The 20,421-nt window shown below is 46.7% G+C and overlaps 2 protein-coding genes across 2 annotated transcripts in view; one reads left to right on the forward strand and one right to left on the reverse strand.

Annotated features, from left to right (window-relative positions):
- Window positions 1–4,689: 4,689 nt before the first annotated feature.
- LOC112624854 (putative uncharacterized protein FLJ13197) lies at window positions 4,690–5,271 on the reverse strand. The gene has a single exon (XM_025385908.1). It carries the CDS (start codon window positions 5,182–5,184, stop codon window positions 4,810–4,812), a length of 375 nt encoding a protein of 124 aa, XP_025241693.1. The 5' UTR covers window positions 5,185–5,271; the 3' UTR covers window positions 4,690–4,809.
- Window positions 4,811–20,421, forward strand: part of KLF3 (Kruppel like factor 3) — a 37,380-nt gene continuing 21,769 nt past the window's right edge. Inside the window, exon 1 of the mRNA XM_025385907.1 lies at window positions 4,811–5,109. The gene's annotated coding sequence lies outside the window, so the exon portion shown is untranslated. The remainder of the gene's footprint in view (window positions 5,110–20,421) is intronic.

The following is a 20,421-nucleotide window of genomic DNA, read 5'->3' on the forward strand; positions in this document are numbered from 1 at the left end:
AGTGAATAAAACAATGTCCCTGCTCTCACAGAGCTCACATCCTAATAGAAAAAAAGGTAGCAAATAAACAAAAAAAGAAAGGGGTATTTTTAGTTAGTGATATACAAAAAAAAAGAAAAGAAAATAGGACAATGACTAAACAATGAATGGGCATATTAGTCCTTTTCGTGTTGCTGTAAAGGAAACACCTGAGGCTGGGTAACTTATAAAGAAAAAACATTTATTTGGCTCACAGTTCTGCTGGTTGGAAGACTGGGCATCCAGTGAAGGCCTCACACTCCTTCCATGCATGACAGAAGGTGAAGGGGAGCCAGTGTGTGCAGAGATCACAGGGCAAGAAGAGAGCCAGGAAGGAAGTGCCAGGCTCTTTTTTTTTTTTTTGAGACAGAGTTTTGCCCTTGTTGCCCAGGTGGAAATGCAATGGCACGGTCTCAGCTCACTGCAACCTCCACCTCCCAGGTTCAAGCGATTCTTCTGCCTCAGCCTCCCTAGTAGCTGGGATTACAGGCACCCGTCGCCATGCCTGGCTAGTATCTGTTTTTGTATGTGTAGTAGAGACGGGGTTTCACCACGTTGGCCAGGCTGGTCTTGAACTCCTGACCTCAGGTGATCCGCCCACCTCGGCCTCCCAAAGTGCTGGGATTACAGGTGTGAGCCATCACACTTGGCCCAGGCTCTTTGTAAGAATCAGCTTTCTTGAAAACTAACATAGGAAGTGCTCATTTATTCCCCATCCTCAGGGACAGTGTTCATCTATCCATGGAGGATCCACTCCCATGACCGGAACACCTCCCATCAGGCCCCACCTCCAACGCTGAGGATCAAATTTCGACATGGGATTTGGAAAGGACAAACATCCGAACCACAGCAAAGAGGAAGGGGGGTATGTTTTAAATTGTGTGGTTAAGGAAGTCATTCCTGAGGAGGTAACATTTGAGCTGAAAACTGAATGGTTGAAAAAAAAGAACCATCCACATGGAAATCGAAACGTTGGCTTTCTCTCACGAATACAAGATGGCTACCACAGCTTCAAGCATCACATCCTCACCTAACAACTTCCAAAGCAGGTCTGGGGATTTCCTTGTATCAGGAAGAAACAGATTTCCCACAAACCCCTAGCACACTTCCCTTCATGTCCCACTTGCTAGAACTAGGTTGCACACCTACCCTCCAACCAGTCACTGGCAAAAGAGACTGGGATTGGCTGGGAACAACCAGGGTTCCTCTGCTGGGACCTGGCATGGGTATCCTCCACTGAAGATAGGCTTCCCACACCTAAACCAGACTGGCCTGCCATCAGCAAGGAAAAAGGGCAAAGCAGCTACCACAAAGATCACACTTGAGATTGTCATGCAGGATTTACTGAACACCTGACAGTGTTCCAGGCACCGTGCTAGCGTTAGGAATTTTAAAAAGACCCAGGCATCACTTTTACTCTCTCACTCCGTTGCTTAAAAGCCCTCAGTGGGAGTAACTCCCTCTTCCCTCCTCTTCACCATTTCGAAGCCCCTGGACTGATGGAGGTATAGTTCATGGCCACTTGCCTCCCTGTAGCCTCTGCTCACCTCTTCAGCTCAGAATGACTCCTCCTTCCTCTCAACTCATAAACCGCATTTTTCCTTTGACAATTCATTGAACATCTGGGCCCTGGGAATACATTTTTGCTGAAAAGACAAGGTCCCTGCCCTCATGGAGTTTCCAGTCTAGTGTCACAGAGAGATCATTAAATAGCCAATTACAAGAATGAAAAGTGTTACAAGAGTGGAAATACGAGGATCCACTCCGATGACCCAAACACCTCCCGTCACGCCCCACTAGATGTTACCAGAGCACCTCAAGTTGTCCAAAGGTGCGGTGAGAGAATACATATTTGGAGAAAATGTCATTTAAGCCAACCCTGAAACGATGGATAGAATTTAGGGAAATGGGAGTAGAGGTCAGGTTGGGGGAGAAGACAAGGCTTTTCTACCTAGAAAAATGAGCATGTGCAAAGGGCCAGAGGTGGGAAGACCGAGTTGGAAGAAAGGAACGGAAAGAAGTTCAGCATTGCTGGAAAACAGTAGGAAGGGAGAAGAGGGAGAAGTGTCTGTAATGACAGGCAGAGGCCAGGCCAGCAGGGGTGGAAAGCTTAGGACTTCATCCTATGGGAAGCCATTGAAAGGACTGACATGATTAGGCTTGCATTTTGGAAAGGGCACTCACTCCCGTGCTCCAACGCCTTTTTCACGCTTCAGCCATACTACAAACAGGATGACCAACAAGACACAGTGGCAACAGGCTGGGCCAGCATAGTGGCCAGAGAGTGGGTAGTGACCAAGAAGGTCCAGGACTCAGTGAATCATGGGCTATGCCCTGCTAGCGAGAAGAAGGGCTTAGGGGCTTCTGTTTTTTTTGTTTGTTTGTTTGTTTTTGACAGTCTCACTCTGTTTAGTGACACGATCTCAGCTCACTACAACCTCCATCTCCTGAATTCAAGCAATTACCCTGCCTCAGCCTTCCTACACAGCTAGGATTACAGTCGTGCGCCGCCATGCCTGGCTAATTTTTGTAATTTCTGTAGTGACGATGTTTCGCCAATTTGGCCAGGCTGGCCTCAAGTGGTCCACCCAACTCGGCCTCGCAAAGTGCTGGAATTACAGGAGTGAGGGACTGCGCCCCACCCTGTTGGGCACTTTGAAGAATGATGGTGTCCTTCACTGAGCTACCCAGCACTAGATAGATTCATTTCTGACAAGTTGCATTTGAGCAGCTTCCCACAGGGCACCGAACACACTGTGTTCACTAATTAAGTTTTTAAAATGGCGTTTCTTCTCCTTTGCCGCCTGCCCCTTTCATATCAAAACCACTCCCTTCTTATCTTGGGCCACACTTTTCTCTAACAGGCCTATTTCGCTCTTCCCCTTTGCGTCCACAGCCACATGAACAATGTAAAAAACATGGTTTATGTGCTTCGAGTTTTCGTCACTGTGTCCCTGGAGAAAAATCCATACTTTTTTGAGCACCTACTACGAGCCAGTTCCACCAGGCATTCCTAACACGGTGTTCCGCTAATGCAAACCTTAAGGCAGCCAATCAGACATTTAGTGATGTCAGTGATCAATAAACGGCAATTAGTAATTGACACGAATCCAACTTTTTTTTTTTCTGGAATGTCTTTTATTCATTATGAAGAAAAAAAAAACTCACACCCTTTACATTTTAAAGATGAAGCTTACGGGACAGCACGACGTCCCAAGAGCCGATATCAGTTCTGGGTATCCTCCACGTGGCCTTTCCCGGACTTGCGTTACTTACAATATGCGATTTCACTACTTGAGGTTACCGGGTACTAATTTTACAACACTGTGTAGCTACGTGAAGCGGCTCGGAATATACTTTATCACTCTGTTTTAAGCAGTACGATGTCTGGATGAAGCATCAAAGCGAGGTGGGTCAACTTAAAGGGCCTTTAAACCATCTTGAAGCAATAACAAGCCATACACCGAAGCAGGGGCGGTTTTAAACATTACACAGGACCTTAAACAATCGAACCAATTTGTCCTTTGTTCTTTTTATTACATTCATTATTACATTAATACTGTTTAAAAAGAAACCCAAAAGGCATTAAACTTCGGTACCAATCTACACAAAGTCCTCGAAAGGGCCTGGCTTGCACCGAACGCGCGTTTGTGCCACCCCGTTCCCTCGCAGCGCCCTGAAGCCCACTGAGCTTAGGGCGCTCGGTCCCTAGAAGCAACCTGAAATGAGGGGGTCGCCAGGCCAGGCCCTCGTTCTGCAGGGGAGGATCTGACCAAAGTTTGCCAAGTTTCCAGGCAAGCCCGGCTGCGCAAATGCCGCTTTTTAGCTACAGCTGCAGGGCTGGCCCGTGGGAGGTTTGCCCTGGGGGTCTCCGGGCCTTCAAAGAAAAGTCCCAAGAGGCGGGGGGCGCCGCCTGGGCCGCCAGCCAGGGGGACCCGTCGCCCCGGGGCACAAAGAAAGAGCGCGCCCACAGGGTGTCCCCTGACCCCGGCGACTCGGGGCCAGGGAGGCTCGGCGCTCCCCAGCGGCCGCTCTTCCCCTTCCGAACCCGCCGGGCCCACCCGCTCCTGCACCGCGGCCGCCTCGGCTCGGCTTTTCTCCTGCAGTGAGCTGAGTGCGCTCAGCCAAGGAGGGGCCGCGCCGCGCCGGCCGCGGGGCCCAGCCCTTCCCGCCGCGCCCGGGGCCGCCCTTCCCGCTGGAGCCGGCTGATCGATGGCCCTGGCCACCCGCGCCCCCCGCCTCGGCTCGTCCGCGAGCCCGGCTGTGTGTTTTGGAAGCGGCGCAGCGGGCCGCAGCCGTGTGACGCCCGGAGCGGGCAGCGCCGCCCTTCCTTCCCCCCGGGCTCGGGCGGCGGCGCGGCGCGGCGCGGCGGCGGGGCCGGGCGGGCGGGGCGCGGGCTCTGGAGCGGAGGGCGCGGGGAGGGGACGCGGGCGGGGACACGGGCGGGGGCACGGGGCCGGGCGGGGGGCGGAGGCCGCGCCGCGCACGCCCAGGCCCACGGCCGCGCCGCGCCTCGCGGGACAGGTTGGGCCGGCGGGGCGGCGCCCGGCTCCGGGGAATAATGAGTGTCTGTCAGGCCGTCCCCGGGTGACTGGGCGGGGCGGGGCGGAGGCGGCGCGGGAGGCGGGGGTGGCGGGGGAAGGGCGCAGGGCGGGGTGCGTGTTTGCGCGAGTGACTCGGCCGACCCCTCCGGCGGCTGCCTCCACCCAAGTGGGTGGGGACCCGCCCAGCCCGGGCGGCCGCGGCGGCTCCCTCTCCCCTCCCTGACCCTCCCACCCCGGGTCCCAGCCTCTACTTACCCCGCCAGCCCCGGGAGGCTCGCAGAGCGAGCGGCGCCGGCGTCATGTGACTGCCCGGAGTTGGTGCCAGGAGCCAGAGGGGAGCCAGGAGCGGAGCCGCGCGGAGCCAGGGCCCCAGCCGGAGCGCAGTGAGAGCGCCCGCCGCACGCGCGCCCGTCCCCGTCCCCTGCGGCCGCCGCCGCCAGCGCCGCGCGGACTGGAGCCCTGACATTGCTGCGCTCGGGGGGCTCCAAGCAGCCCGGATCGGGGCCTTTATTTCTCGTCGGCGGCGCCCCGCACCGCGCCTCGCAAAGTAAGTCCCGTCTCCCTCACCTCTGCTCCGCACCCCGGCCCCTGCCGCCCCGCTCCTCGGCCAGTCTGGTTTCATTTTTTCCCCTGGAGGGGGCCGCAGGGAATGGGTCCGAGGTGCAGCGCTGGTGTGTGTGGGGGGCGCTTGCGGGCTTGGGAAAGTGCGGCGGCTCCACTTAGCCGGGGTGGGGGCGGAGAGCGAGCAAGGAGGAGGGGGTCACGGGTTCGCGGTGGAAAGTGAGGGGTTGAGGCGAGGCACCGTGCGGACCCCGGGTGGTGGGGAGCGGGACCGCAGCGCCCGCCGCCGTCCCGGGCAGGGCGCGGGCGGGGGCTCACCTGTGTGGTCCCCGGCCTCCTCCCGCCCGCTCACGATTCCCTCCAAAGCCCCAGAAATATCCGTGCTCTCCGCGTGTGGCAACGTTGTTTGGAGAAAGGTAGCGCCGAGGCCGCGCGCTCCTGCTCCTCCCCCTCACGGTGCCCCCCCCACCACATCCCCGGCTCCCGCGTCCTTCCCCTCCCCGCCCTCCGCCCGCGCCCCCCGCCGCCCCCCTCCCAGGACACGCCGCGCGGCCGCTTGCCCGGCAGAGCAAACTTGGAGCAGCCTCCGGGCCCTCTGGAAAGAAACTTGGGGCAATTGGGATTGGAGGCAGCATCCCATTCTTGGTTCTGGAGCCCAGGAGCTGCCAGGGCGTCTGGATCCCCCGGGGCAGGAGAAATGAGCTGGCCGGGTTTGGAGTGTCTTCCTGGGGGCATGGAGAGAACCTGCCGCAGTGCCTGGAGCAAGGATTGCAGCGTGGCTGAAGGCGGAGGACGCCTTAGGCAACTGCCTGCAGCCGAGCCTGATGGGGATCCAGGGACAGATCCCTGGATCAGGACCCATGGGACCTACCTAACATTTCGAAGTGGCTTTCTTAGAGATGGCAGATAAGACTTGGAATTGTCATACTCATTTTTGGGGGCAGATAGCTACTGACAAGGAGGAGTACTTTTCTGGTTTAAATGTAATAGCAATATACAGCAATACTAGAAGAATGTGAATGAGACTTATTTTTAATAAGTCGAGTTAAACGGAAATTGGAAATTGCTCACCTTGTATTTCACTAAAATAAACATTTTACACTTAACCACTGAATTTCTTATTCAGAATTTATGTTTCCATTAATATCACCCAACACATTTTAAATATATTGATTATATTCTCACAAGAGTCTGGTATATGGGGAAAAGTATGAAGAGGTATTCTGACAAGTACCTGAAACATGCCAGCAAAATCAATTGGGGAATAGGCCAGTTGTTCATTATAGGTTTTTCCACACAGCAGTTTTGTGCTGTCCTTTTCTGTATGAATTTGAGGAGCATTTTTATAAGAGAAATTCGTCTGGATGATTTGCCTCACCCTAGGGAAGAAGACTTGCTTTTAGGGGAAAAAACAATCTGCTAGCATTACTATCTCAATTTTTTGGAGTTAGTGTTTAAGGGAAGTGTCCATGAGTGATTTCTTCTGGTTTGAAAAGAGGTATGTTAGTTGACCTTAGGCTGTTAATAGAAACCTGAAATTAGATGTTTGATTAAATTAAACTCCCTAGAGAAACTGATTTCTTCATTTCTGCAGTCAGTGGGCTTTGCTGCAGAACTATTTATTAGAAAAAAAAAACCTAATATGCTATCGGTAAGTTCAATGATGATACATTGTAAAGAACATTTAGCTTGCATGAAAGAGAATGCAAGTATAAAAATCTCAACATGGGAATAACAAAGAAAAGTAGCTGCTTAGACCACAAAACCTTGTCAGGTACAAAACAACAGAGTTTTGCAGAAAGCTATTGTTTTATTCACTGCAAAGTTTCTAAATTAAAACCCAATCTTCTTGTTGCTATGGGCACTGTGATGCTTTTTTTTTTTTTCCTTTTTTTCTTTTTCTTTCTTTTTTTTTTTTTTTTCCTCCTTACCTGTACTTAACGTCTGCACACACCACATTCTTAAATCTTTGATAATGTAAGCTTGAGTTAAACAGTCCTGGCTAACAAAGTAAAGAGAAATAATGGGAAAGGAACTGTGAATGGATTTTACCATCTTAAAAATAACCCAAAGGGAAAGTAGACATTTTAGAATTTCTTCTAGAAATTAGTACTCTGGTGTACAGATTTTATAGTAATTTTTAGACTAAATGTCAGGAACAGAATCACATTCTTAAAAGGTGAATTTCTATAAATGTGTGTATATGTTGAACAGATGAGCAGTTCTGTGCAAAAAATGTGTATAACTGCATTTGAAAAAGACAGTGAAAATTTTGGGTTATTCTAGACGTCCCATAGTCTGTCTTGGAATTTAGTTCTGTGACTAAAGGAGGCTTACAATTGCTCCAGTTTTGGTTCTGTGGGGTACCCCAGTTGTAATCTGAATTCCTAACAGCAGTGCTCTTTTTTCCTCTTGATGCACTGAGGCTGAACCATAATCATTACCCTAACTCGGAATTTGATCAGAGCTAGGGAGTAGCCATTGGAATGGGGCAGAAAGGGACAAAAGAAACTAGGAGGGAGGCTAGTGTTCGTTAGGAAGGTCTCTGCTGCTTGAATATGATAAAATCACATTTCACTTATGATGTTTACTGTATGTGGCAGCTCTTATTTGTAAATAGGGCAGGTCCCCTGTATAAAGCTGGTGTTATTATTCACACCCATAGAACAAACACCTCCACCCCCCTGTTGTTGTCTTAAAAAACTCCAGCTGCTCATGAATATAGGGTCAGGGAGGGCCGGCTAAATGTTTCTCTGTGCTTTCTCTCCAGCACAGCCAGCAGAGCTGTTTCCTGTTCTTTGTTTCAAGGCTGGGGTTTGCGTCATACATTCCAAGTGGCATATGTGTGCTCTTTCCTGTTTCAGGCTGTTTTCTGGTAGATCAGTAGCCCAGACCAGGCTGAGGTCCCTGCCCCTAAACTCTGTATCCCCACCCATGGAGTTATCATGTCTCTACACACTTGATATTGCTTAAGACGCCTGTGTTATGTCATAATGAGAAGTCAGTTAACCTTTTTACGTACACCCTTTGCTCCACTGCATTTGTCTGGGTGCATAAATGCTTTTACCTTTTTACATTTTTTATTGCCAGATTGTGATTTGGGGAAATTTGGGTCCATCTTGGCAAAGAAACCTAAAGGAGTTTTGTTTTTATTTGTTTGTAATTCTTGTGTTGAGGTGGTTAGGGTGTTAAGTTTTAAGATAGGCATTTTGCCCTGAAGCTGTCAATTTCAGATCAGGATTAACACCTTACAGTTTAGAAGACCTAGCATTATCTGAAAGATGTGGCCCACCCTCGTTCACGTTTTAACCCAGACTGCTCCAGGTGGCTTCCGTGGATGGAGGAGAATTTAAGCAGTGTTGGCAGCCTGGCCTTAGTTGAAAGTCTTGCTTATGTTTGGAAGGAAAAATCTTTAGAAAAATCACTGAAGCAAAGCATAAGACATTGAGAAAATCCCAGGATTATTTCTTTTTAAGGACAAAGATTTAAATATCAGGATAATATTTTAAGGACAAAGATTTCAGTGTACAATATTCTACATATCATTTCCAACCCATTTTTAAGAATTAAAAAGCTCAAAGAAAAGGAGAACTAACTGGCAATGGCAAATTCGTTTGATGATAGATCATTTGGAAAATTTTAATCTATTTTGAAAACAGAAGAAGAATACTCTTCTTATTTTTGTTTTACAATAACATTTTTCATTATTTTTTAAATACTCTGTCAGTTGTGGGTCAATGAATTTCTGGGATAACTATTTAAGACCTACCTTAATATTAGTTTTCTGTTGGTTCTTGAGAAACTAAGATTTAAGGAAATATTTGGTTGAAAAAAGTTTTGGAAAGTGCTTTTGTAAACTTGGGGATTTTTTTTTTAAATGGAAAGGAATCATCTACAGCATCTCTGTGGAATTAATTTCAAGAGTTGCTGAAGCAGCAAATCAGGCCCTCTGCTCCCCCAAATGGATGATAATGGTGCTTTAGTTTTAAATGTCACATTTCACCACATTCTTTATGTAGAAATGGAAAGTATAAAATAGGATATTAAGAGAGTTGTTAGTATCAAATAGTTGGCTACTGATACTTCTATGAAAAAAGCTGGGAGTTTTGAAAGTCCCAATAAGTTCTTTCTCCTTTGGGAAAAGCAACTGGAAATACTAAGCTGACCTGTAGGACAAGAGGCTTTTAAGCTTAAAATTTATAAGTAACTCAAATTGAAGCAAGTTTTTGTTTGTTTGTTTTGGTTCCAAAGTTGTTAACAATCTAACTAGGTTTGGTAAAGAGTATTTGGCTTTCCCCAAATTCTTTCCTCTCCCTTTTGCAGGGAGATGAAGTGGTTAATAGAGATAATTAGGGTCTAATATATTCTATCAGAAAAAAATTCTGCAAGCTTCTAAATGCTAAGCTGAATAGTTGGGGAAAATTATACTATCTTATAGTTGCTATAATTACCAAAAAAATGGGAATAAGAGTTTTATTTGTTAACTATATCAATCATGATTCCTAATTTAGTTTCATTGTGTCTCCATCCCCCCTTGAGATACTTGCCTTCTTAATATTTTCAAATCAACATTTTTTCTATAAAATGACAGATTTCTTAGGCAGTATTTCTTGTTCTCTGCTTTCACACCCAGTTGTGTTTAAGAAAAATAAATAGACGCAACTTCATTCTTTAAGTTACTAGGAATTACATGATTCTGGAACTTGGATTCTTTCTGAAATGCTTCATTTATCATTGGTTCTAGCTTTTTAAAAAAACGAATCCCTAGAATCTTAAAACAGTTGATATCTGGTTTGCTAGTATGTGATACTCTAGTCAGAATTCCTCTTGGGAGTGAGTTGGAAGAGGGTTATGATGGTCGCTAGCATTCTCATTGTCAAGACCACTCTGTTCCTTTCTTAGACCATGTTTCTCATCTTAAGCAGTCATGCCCAAGCTGGAGACAGGAAACCAGACAGCAGTCTGCCCTGATAAGGGACAGCATTGTCTGAAGGCGGGGATAGCCCTGCTTTTCCCCCCAACTCAGCTCTCCTTCCTTGAAATTTAGTAGTCGTAGAAGAGGCACAATGCTGTTGACAGTTTCTGAACCAGAACTGGGATTCATTTCTTCCAAAGCAAAAAAACAGTGTCCTCGGCCCGGCGCAGTGGCTGATGCCTATAATCTCAGCACTTTGGGAGGCCGAGGCAGGCGGATCACCTGAGGTCAGGAGTTTGAGACCAGCCTGGCCAACATAGCGAAACCCCATCTTTACTAAAAGTACAAAAATTAGCCGGGTGTGGTGGCGGCCGCCTGTAATCCCAGCTACTCGGGAGGCTGAGACAGGAGAATCACTTGAACCCAGGAGGCGGAGGTTGCAGTGAGCCGAAATTGTGCCTCTGCACTACAGCCTGAGCAACAAGAGCGAGACTCTCTCAAAAAAAAAAAAAAGAAGAAGAAAAGAAAAAAGAAAAGGTGTCCTCTTAACTGGCCCTGTCCTAATTCTGTAATGTGACCATATTCAATGGAACAGTAAGAGAAAAAAAAAATGATCTGTGCATTTTGTATCCGTTGGTCAGAGGGGTTGTAGTAAAGTTCTTTCTTTAGCAAAACAGATTCCTGGAGATTTTGAAAGTCACTCTATTGTGTCAGCAGGCTGAATTCATTATCATTTCTCCATCTAATTATTTAGAAGGGCTGGAGACAGAAGAGAGCGAGTTAAGTGGCCCTCTAGCCCATGCATTTCATGTAACCCCTGGGTCTGGCTCTTACCCTGTTTCCTGTAAGGGGGCGCTCCCTGAGGCAGGCCCTTTGCAGGAGGACCCAGAATTGCCCTGCTTAGTCTGGGACATCCTCAAGATGGTTGCCAGTCTCTGGAAGGCTTGTGGATCCTGCCAGGGATGGCCCAGAGCTAGTCTCAACCCAAATCAGTGGAGTTTGGCCAAATCTGGACATAAGAGATCAAATGGATATTGAGGTCAGTGGATTCTACTCTGGAGGGCGCCCTGCGAATCAAGTGTGGGCTTTTTTCTCCTTTGGCCTATATGCTGTTCTTTCTGCTACCACTGTCGTTTAAGTGTAATCACTGAAATCTACTTCTTTATCTGTTCCTGTACTTTGCACCCCTGGTACCTTCCAAAGCTTCACACTCCAAAGCCTCTTTCATTTGTAAGATCAAGTTCTTGTTCCACTGAGTTTGCAAACCAGGGAGTTTTTCTCTCCCAGGCTCCCAAAGTTTTCACGTTTACTTTGCATTTTAGAAGATGAAGTTTCAGGCTGGCTTCACCAGCCGCTGGACAGAGTTACCATGTAGGACACCTGGTGTACCATCATTCCAGGGCCGTTGCCCTTAGTTTATCCTAGCATGTGAGAAGTGTAGTTTGACATCCATTCATTTATTCATCTCACAAGTATTTATTGAGTACCTACTTATTAGAGCTAATCTCAAATTCTGTGCAATCATTACTCTTGAGTTATGCCATAGGATGGAGTAGATCTGCAGTGATCTAACCTGAAAAGGCATTTTGAAATCTTAATTGCCTGCTGGAACCTCCCCCTGGCACTGCTTCCCATGGGCCAGTGTGGCTGTGCACACCCACACCCTCCCTACTGGGGAGTGACCCCAGCATTAGGCGATTTTACCTAAAAGCCGGTCCCACAGCACAGGCTCTGAAGCAGAACAGAAAGTGCCCGGGTCTGCAGGCAGACACACTTCTGTTCCTGGCTGCAGCTCCAACCAGCTCTGTGAAATTGGGCGAGTCATTTCACCTCTGTTCCTCCATTTCCTCATTTCTAAAATGGGATGAGGACCTGACCCTTCCACCTTTGTACGGTTATTATGAGGATTTCCGTATTTACTTGGGTCAAGCTGCCAATTTTTCTCAGCAGTTATATCGACAATGCAGGTGCACTGGCTAGGAAGAATAATCGCCTAATTTGGGGCCTTCAGAATGTGTCTTTTGATCTTGCATCCAAGTATGCATACTGAGACAGGGTGGGCAGCAGGAGCCAGTTGGAAGGGGTGGAAACTCACTAATGTGAAAAGACTGTCCCCACATTCTATCTTCTCTGGGGACCAACCTGTTCACAGAAATCACTATCCCGTACTTACTGTTAGTGGTGTAATGTTGTCCTCTGCCTGGGGAAGTGGAAGAGTGGTGTGCCAAGGCCACCAGTCTTAAGTCAGACTACCTTGGGTTCAAGTCCTGGCTCTACAAGTTGGCAGCTGTGTGATGTTAGGCAGGTTACTTGACCTCTCTGTTTCAGTGTTCTTTTCAGTAAAATGGGAAGATAGTAACCACCTCATTGACATTAAACAGCACCTGGTGATTACCAAGCATGAAGGTGGTGGTGATTGGCAGGAAACCTGTGACATCACTTAGCCCCTTGCCTTCCTTGATCCCTTTTCAAAAACCTATGTTTGCACACACTCCTTCCCCCTGCAGTTCCCTCCCACCTGCCTCCTCTCTTCCCTTTCTCGCTTTCTTTTTTCTATTTTACAATACTTTAAAATACAGTAGAGACGTCGACACTAGACTTGTTTAGAAGACCTCACTGAGTGGATAATGAATTCTTTGAAGATGGTACTGGTAAGGTCTCTGGAGTACACATGATGGGCCAGGCTAAGGTTAGGGGCAATAACTTTTTCTTAGAAAGTTTGGTTTACTAGGTCTCCCTTAGAGTTCGGCCCTTTACCTCTATTACTTGTTTAAGGGAGGTTTCAAGTGCATTCAGAGGGAAAGGGAGATGATTGTGGAACTCCTACTATGAGCTAAGTGCTCTTATGTTAGCTCCTTAGGCTTGACATAAAAACTTCATTCAGGGAACAAGCCCAGTCTCCTGTGGGGAGTGGGGAGGGAGCCCTCTCAGGAAGGCTGAGGCCTGCCTGTCTGTCCTTCCCAGTACTGCTGGCAGCGTTGTGGGACGCACCACTGGGAAAGCTAAAAGGCCTAGCCTATCTAGGTAAGAAGAGGCGGCCTTGGATCCCCCAGGGAGCAATCAGCTGGCTGCAGAGTGGGGAGGGCCTTGAGCTGGTCTTTGAAGAATTAGGAGGATTTAGATAAGCCGGAAGGGGAGGGGGCATTCCATGCTGGTTGCCCAGCATCGGGGCCAAAACTGAACAAAGGCCTGGGGGTGGGCAGGGCAGCCGGCATGAAGGGCACTTGTTGGAGCAGGGGGCAGCTGGTGGGGAACGGGGTGCCGAGCATGGGTGCCTGAGCCCACTGTCAGACCCGGGGAGAGCGCGGGAGGGAAGTTTGTGAGCTGGGGAAGGACGGGATGAGAAGAGATCTGTGAAAAAGGCGAGTGGCAAGGGGCGAGGGCTGGACTGGAGAGGCTGAGGGAGACCAGTGGCGGAAAAGCTGCAGCAACGCAGGTGGGAGGTGCTGAGGGCCTGGCCCCCAAGGCAGGAGGGGAGAGCAAAGGAGGTGAGGAAGGCTTCAGAGATGGCCTCTGGGTTTCCATGGTGAAGGACCAGAAAATAAGGCCAATGGGAGGCGGGGAGGGGGCAGCCTTAGAGGCAGGAACAAGGAGGAGTAGGGTTGGTTTGGGCCACGTTGATAGCAGTGGTTCAAAATGCTTTTCTTTTCTGCTTATTTTTAAAGGGAGAGGGCAGGCTTCACTCATGGTTTTGTATTCAAAGTTTCAGTGGCTCCCCGGGAGGAACTTCAGTGGAGAATCCTCAGGAGCGGAGGGAATGATCACAGCCCCACAGTTCCTTCTGGTTATTTTTAAGGTTCTAACCATCCCTGTTCAGGCCGGAATTTCCAGGAACTGGCTGCTGCCCAGAGCCAACTGCTCCCTCCCAGCCTCCCACTCCCTGCAGGGTGGGGCCCCATGGGTGGAGGCTCCTTAGGGTGGAGTTGGGTGGGTCTCCAGTGATAGGGAGGGCACTGAGCAGAGGCAGATGAGAGGCAGTGTGGCCTCACGCAGCCCTTCTGGATTTGATTATATAACACTTCACAGAAGAGAACTGTGAGGGCTTAGGCGAGGCCTTGTGAGATATGTACACAGCAGGATTAGACATTACGGGTATTTTTCAATTTATCTTGGGTTGCTTGCCCTTAAAACTAAAACACAAAATTGTCAGAGAGCATAAACAGGCATGTAACCCTAGTAGGAAAATGATTCGAATTTGCTGCAGTTTCTCTAAGAAGGGTGTGGAATGCCACTAGCCAGATGGCCTCGAACTCCCGAGGGTAGCATGGGTGTGGGTGTCCCCACCCCCAGCCCTGCTTTGCTAGGCCTCAGTTTGGAAACTCGGTCAGGCTTTTGCTTGGTTGTTACCTTTGCACCTGTCCTTATTGACATGCAAAATCAATTGCTTCACTTGGTCTTTCCGCAGTACAGGGTGTGGGCAGAATCTTATCTGAAGCCATGTCCTGTTTGGACAAGTTGGACTTGCCTTGGCAACTCTCCATAGGGTGGAGCAGATGGGTGGAGGCAGGAAAGTAAAATTGGGTGGCTTGTTAGCAGAGAGACGAGAGAGGGTGGGTTGTTTGCTCACTGGATCATTGTATTTCATCTGAAACGAAATAATTAACTTCTTTGCCGTTTACAATACACATTAATGCAAAATAATTCATGAGGGGCAAAGATTTAGAAACAACCCGTGGACTTTTTCTCCTTTTCAAACCAGCCATAGAAGAGTAAGACAGGTGAAAATCGCGGAGTGGCATGAACATTTCCAAGAATGTCCGGGTAGGAATTTCCAGGCAGGAATTTCCAGGTAGGTGCCAGTGCTTAGCTTTTCTTAAGGGAGCCTCCAGCTCAATGCCTGCTGACATCTGTTGCCTGTCCCCAGTATTTCTGGCCAGGGCAACTGCGCTTAAATAATACTTGAGCCATTGGGGGATTTTGAAGAATTTGGGTAAAGAAACGAAGAGAGAGACGTTTCTCTGGAAAGGAAGTTTAGCTACAGGGATGTTGCTTGCCTGCCCAGTTTTCCTAGCCAAGAATTACACACACATGCACACACAGCCTTTTTTTTTTCTCTCTCTCTCTCTTTTTTCCCCTGAAGTTCCTTTGGGGAGTAAGGCTGGGGGAAGATAACATGTTTTCTCTTTTAAAAATCCAAAAACTTAGAAGAGTTGAGAGGGACGCTTAGCAATGGTGTGTTGATGTGTTGCTCCTTCCGAGGTTAGCTGGGAGACGGGAGTTGTGCTTGGAGGAAGGCAGGTGATTGGGAGCCTCAGGGTCAGTCCTGAGTTGGGGAAGATAATGCAGGGACCCTTTGAGGATCTGTGGGAAGAAATGAGGGCACGGAAAAGGGAAGAAATAGGGAGATGAGAAGGAAGAACATCAGAGGCAGGTCTTGCTCTAACCCCAAGAAACAGGGAAGAAACTGCTCCTGATATATACACGTTCTCTCTCCACTTTCCTCCTCCCTCAGGAAGGGCAGGCAGTCGTCTGTAAGGTCGTTTCTGTAATAAATCATGCTCTAGCCTCCAGGCAAGCTGCTTTCAGAGGAGGTTTAGTAACCCCCTAACCTCGACTTCCATGAAGGACTGTGTGTGTGTGTGTTTCTAAGCCCTGCAGCTCACCTGCAGCCCTACCCCCCACCCCATAAAGCCATTGTGCCTAGGCGTCGGATACTGCTGGATAGGGCTCCAAAGCAAGACTGCGTTACTTCTGAAACTTCATGTCAATGATTCACCAAGCTTTTTAATCTGTAATCACGCAGTCCTGCATTTTGACAGAAATTTGACCCTTATTTTAACATCTGAAAAGTCAGAAGTGTAGGTGGAAAGAGTGTGAAGGGAAATCCGTTTCTCCTTTTTGAGGACCATTCATTTTTATTGGCCTTTCTCCGCAAAATAACACAGCTGGGGAAGATGGCATTTGCTCCAGTTATGGAAAATTATTTTGGCAGTGGTGATGTTCCGGTAAATTTTTACTTTTAAGCACCTCAATAACTTAGCATTTTTCATAAAAACAGTTTTGCCCTTTTTTTCCTCCTTTTAGATGCAGTTTTGTTATCCTGGTATTGCTTAGTTTAGCATTAGAATGTATTTCTAAGGCTAAGACTAGCTAATGTATTTCTAAGGCTAGCTAAGCTAGTTAAAATATAATGAAGATGTAAATATGTTTATGATTGGAAAATAGTCGTCAGAAAAAGATAGAACCACATTTAGAGCCTCCTCTTCTCAGTGATACCCACATAAAATGATTAATAGAATTCCTGAGCCTGGTTAAAACCCACTAGGTTTAAAGACCCCGAGGTTGGCCAACTGGATTGATTGACTGCCCGTGTCCTGGTCTCTAATGCCTGTTTTAGTGCGCCACCTACTGGTTCTGCTTAAGATTGCCATCAGTACTGTATGATAGATTTTCTAAGCATTTGTGGTCTACTTAGCATTCTTTCAGAATGACAATAACCCCAGTACACTGAGCCGCCCGTGGGTACCAAAGACTGCCAGGTAGGGACCCTATTTCTTCCAGGGCTTAAGTTACTTCTCAGTTATGTGGAAGGCACTTTGAAGACTTTACAGTCACTCTTAGGATTCTAGATCAGAACCTGTAAACAAATCAGTACCAACGACAAAAGTGGTCCCTCTAGTCAGAGATAATGGGTGCAAAGTGTAGAAATTTTTTGCAGATACATAAACAGAAGCCTGATTTCTGTTCATGTGTTTGATTCTCTTTCTAAATTTGGTTTCTTCCTAGCTTGGCTTCCCTATCTTGTCTTTGTTAAAAGTTTTGATTATAGAAATAATAAACTTACACCTGTAATCCCCGCACTTTGGGAGGCTGAGGCGGGAAGATCACTTGAGGCCAGGAGTTCGAGACCAGCCTGGCCAACATGGTGAAACCCCGTCTCTACTAAAAGTATAAAACTTAGCCAGGAGTGGTGGTGTGCACCTGTAATCCCCACTACTTGGGAGGCTGAGGCAGGAGAATTGCTTGAACCCAGGAGGCAGATGTTGCAGTAAGGCGAGATCGTTTCACCGCACTCCAGCCTGGGCGACAGGGTGGGACTCCATCTCAAAATAAAGATATATATAAATAATGAACTTTAAAAATAGAACACAGATGTGTAGAAAGCTGTCCCACCCACCACCACTCTCAAGAAGCTCCTGTTAACAGTTTCGGGTATGTGGTTCCAGGCGTTTTCTTTGCATATCCTTTATCTTCTTGTTTTATATTCTGTGACTATTACTAAAAGCATCGTCATTTAAAAGCTATTTTAGAAGCTACCAAATTGGAAACAAAGTGCTTGTAGACGTGTGAAATAGTGAGTTTGATTCTATTCATTGTGATATTTGAATTTTGCACAGACCTTTTTTTTAACGTCCAGGATGCATTATTTAGTTAGGAGTTTCAAAATTAGGTATTCTAATCCTATCATTCCTTCTTTGTTTATTAACTTAAATACTTCTGTAATAAGAATATCCCTTCATCAACATTTGGATTACTTTGAGGTACATTTCTGAGCAAATAAACATACCTTTGTAATTATTTTTTAATAAAAGTAAATCAGGTTTTGTTAGTGCCAGTGTTTTTGTGTTTTGTTTTGTTTTGTTTTTGTTGTTGTTTTTTTTGAGACCAGAGTTTCGCTCTTGTTGCCCAGGCTGAAGTGCAATGGCGCTATTTCGACTCACTGCAACCTCTGCCTCCCGGGTTCAAGCGATTCTCCTGCCTCAGCCTCCTGAGTAGCTGGGATTGCAGGTGTGTGCCACCACACCCGGATAATTTTTTATATGTTTAGTAGAAACGGGGTTTCACCATGTTGGACAGGCTAGTCTCGAACTCCTATCCTCCGGTGATTTGCCCGCCTCGGCCTCCCAAAGAGCTGAAATTACAGGCGTGAGCTACTGCGCCCGGCCAGTGCCAGTGGTTTATACTAGACTGTGTTTCTCTTAGGATTACAAGTCTTGCGTTTCCTTAAACTTAGGTAAAACAAAAAATTAAAGAATAGTGATTTAAGTAATGCCTTAATGATAAAAAAGATGTAGCACGTTAATGTGTAATTCATTTCTAAAAGGATTCAGTAGTCGTTGCTGTGGCCATTAGACAAAGTCATTGAAAGCTATGTGAGCTAAATGGTAGACTTAGAATTTGAACGAAAAGGAACTCCAGAGCCCATCCTCTTAATTTATTCTGCTGTGCTGCAATTAGTGGTAGTAAAGAGTGCAGGGTAACATGAAGTGTGGAGATGCTGGCCTCGGTTACAAGCTGTTGTTGCAGTGGTCCAGTTGTGAAGTGACAAGCCTCATATGAGACCTCATACAGGATGTAGGCAGCTGTTAACTTTGAAACCAAATCTAGTCTGAGTTTTATTTAAGGGTGGGAGATGGACCTCTAAGGCTAGGGTAAGTTAGCAAAGAGGCAAATACCAGGCATTTTTGCTCCTGAAGTTGGAACCAACACATTTAGTGTCGTGTGTACAGAATATATATCCAAATTTTATGTGCATATGGATATAAATTAGGGCAAAGGGGTGTGTGTCTGTGTGTCTGTGTTTTAATCTCATTTGATAGACCTAAATCCTTGAGAAGTAGATAAGGGAGGCATGCTCTGCATTTTACAAATGATCACTCTTGCCCCGTGGCTGTGCTAGTTTGCAGTCTGCTTGAGTCTCAAAACCATGGCTCCTTCCTTATACACCTGAGAATGTGAATGCTTTAATTTAGAAGCATTTGCATCAAGATACTGTCTAGAGGGATAGATGAGTCTGGAAGAGTGAATTCAGTGTAAAAAGCTGGGGGTGGGGAGGTGGGAGGCTGCCACAGGGTGACCAGCCGTGAGTCAGGGCTGCTAAATGATCTGACCTCATTGATGTAAGCAGGAGATCTCACATCTTTTGTTTATGGTCCACTGTGAGGCATTGGACAACAATTCTTAGAACCATGTTCATCCGTACAGCTGCTAGGCTGGGAACTGGTTAATAATAGATCCTAAGACACAAAAGCGTTTTCATCCCTCATTATGAAATCATCTATTTTTCACTGGCTGTTGCGGTTTGTTCTTGCTGGAATACATAAGAGGGTAGTAGCACCATTGATTTCAGCAGCTTGGTATCAAATTGTATTTGCAGATTACAATACATCCTGTGATGCAGGAAAATATAATTTTGAAGTCAGGGCCTTATGTCAAGTTATTGATGAAATTCATGTGTTGTCATGAGATTGTCATGAGATTGAAAACAGGCTTTCTTCAATGAATCAACGAAGCACAAAAACTACGTAGTATCACTTCCATAATTGTATGTGAAGATATCTTAGTATAACCCATAGAGCACCAATACAACAAATTATAGGATTGCTATCATGGAGGTGGGGATGGGAGTTTTTAACACTGAAATACAAGAAGTAATCCAGAACCCGGGATTCTTGCAGCTTCCTCACTCTAGAACTTGTTCAATTTGCCACTCAAACCAGGGTGATCTATAAAGACCTTAACTCTAACCAAAGCACTGAGCACTTAAACCAAATTTGCCTAGTGAGTGCCTGAAGTCAGTTTCTGAAAGTGTGTCTAGTAGCAGGACAGTGTTTCTGTAACTGAGGAGACACATTTGAACATTGAGCAGACTGAATATTTCATCTTGTGAAGAAGCAGTTGGCTTGATGTAGATTAGTGTTAGAAGTGGACTATACAGAACAGAAGAAAACAGAAGGGATGTCAAGCAGAGAACAACAGAAGAAAAGGACAGGACAGGATCAAGATCTTTACAATAGGCTCATTTCCTAATGAGGAGAAATCTGTGTGAAAACAAGCTAATATTCTTCATATGTGAAAAGTGCTTAGAAAACAATAAGAAGCGGTGGGGGGTGTCAAGACCTGAGTAGGCATTTCTCAAAAGAAGAAATCCAAATGGTCAGTAAAGCTGAAAAAAATTAACTTCAATAACCAAATCAATTTAGAATAAAAATCATTTGCCATTTTGAGACTTAACAAGTTGGCAAGGTGTGTATGTTTTACAACACAAGTGATAACACATGTTGCTGGTGGAGATTTGGGGAAACAGGTTGTATTTTATTTATTTTTTATTTATTTATTTATTTTTTTTGAGACGGAGTCTCACTCTGTTGCCCAGGCTGGAGTGCAGTGGCGGGATCTCCACTCACTGCAACCTTCGCCTCCCGGGTTCAAGCAATTCTCTGCCTCAGCCTCCTGAGTAGCTGGGATTGCAGGCATCCGCCACCACACCCAGCTAATTTTTGTATTTTTAGTAGAGACAGGGTTTCACCATGTTGGCCAGGCTGGTCATGAACTCCTGACCTCGTGATCCATCCACCTCAGCCTCCCAAAGTGCTGGGATTACAGGCGTGAGCCACTACGCCCAGCAACAGGTTGTATTTTATTAATGAAAATAATAGTTCG

This window comes from Theropithecus gelada, chromosome 5 (genome assembly GCF_003255815.1).
Source record: "Theropithecus gelada isolate Dixy chromosome 5, Tgel_1.0, whole genome shotgun sequence".
NCBI lineage: Eukaryota > Metazoa > Chordata > Mammalia > Primates > Cercopithecidae > Theropithecus > Theropithecus gelada.

Coding starts and splice junctions, on each gene's coding strand:
- LOC112624854 (XM_025385908.1), bottom strand. CDS start 5,184: ATGAAACCAGACTGGCCGAGGAGCGGGGCGGCAGGGGCCGGGGTGCGG.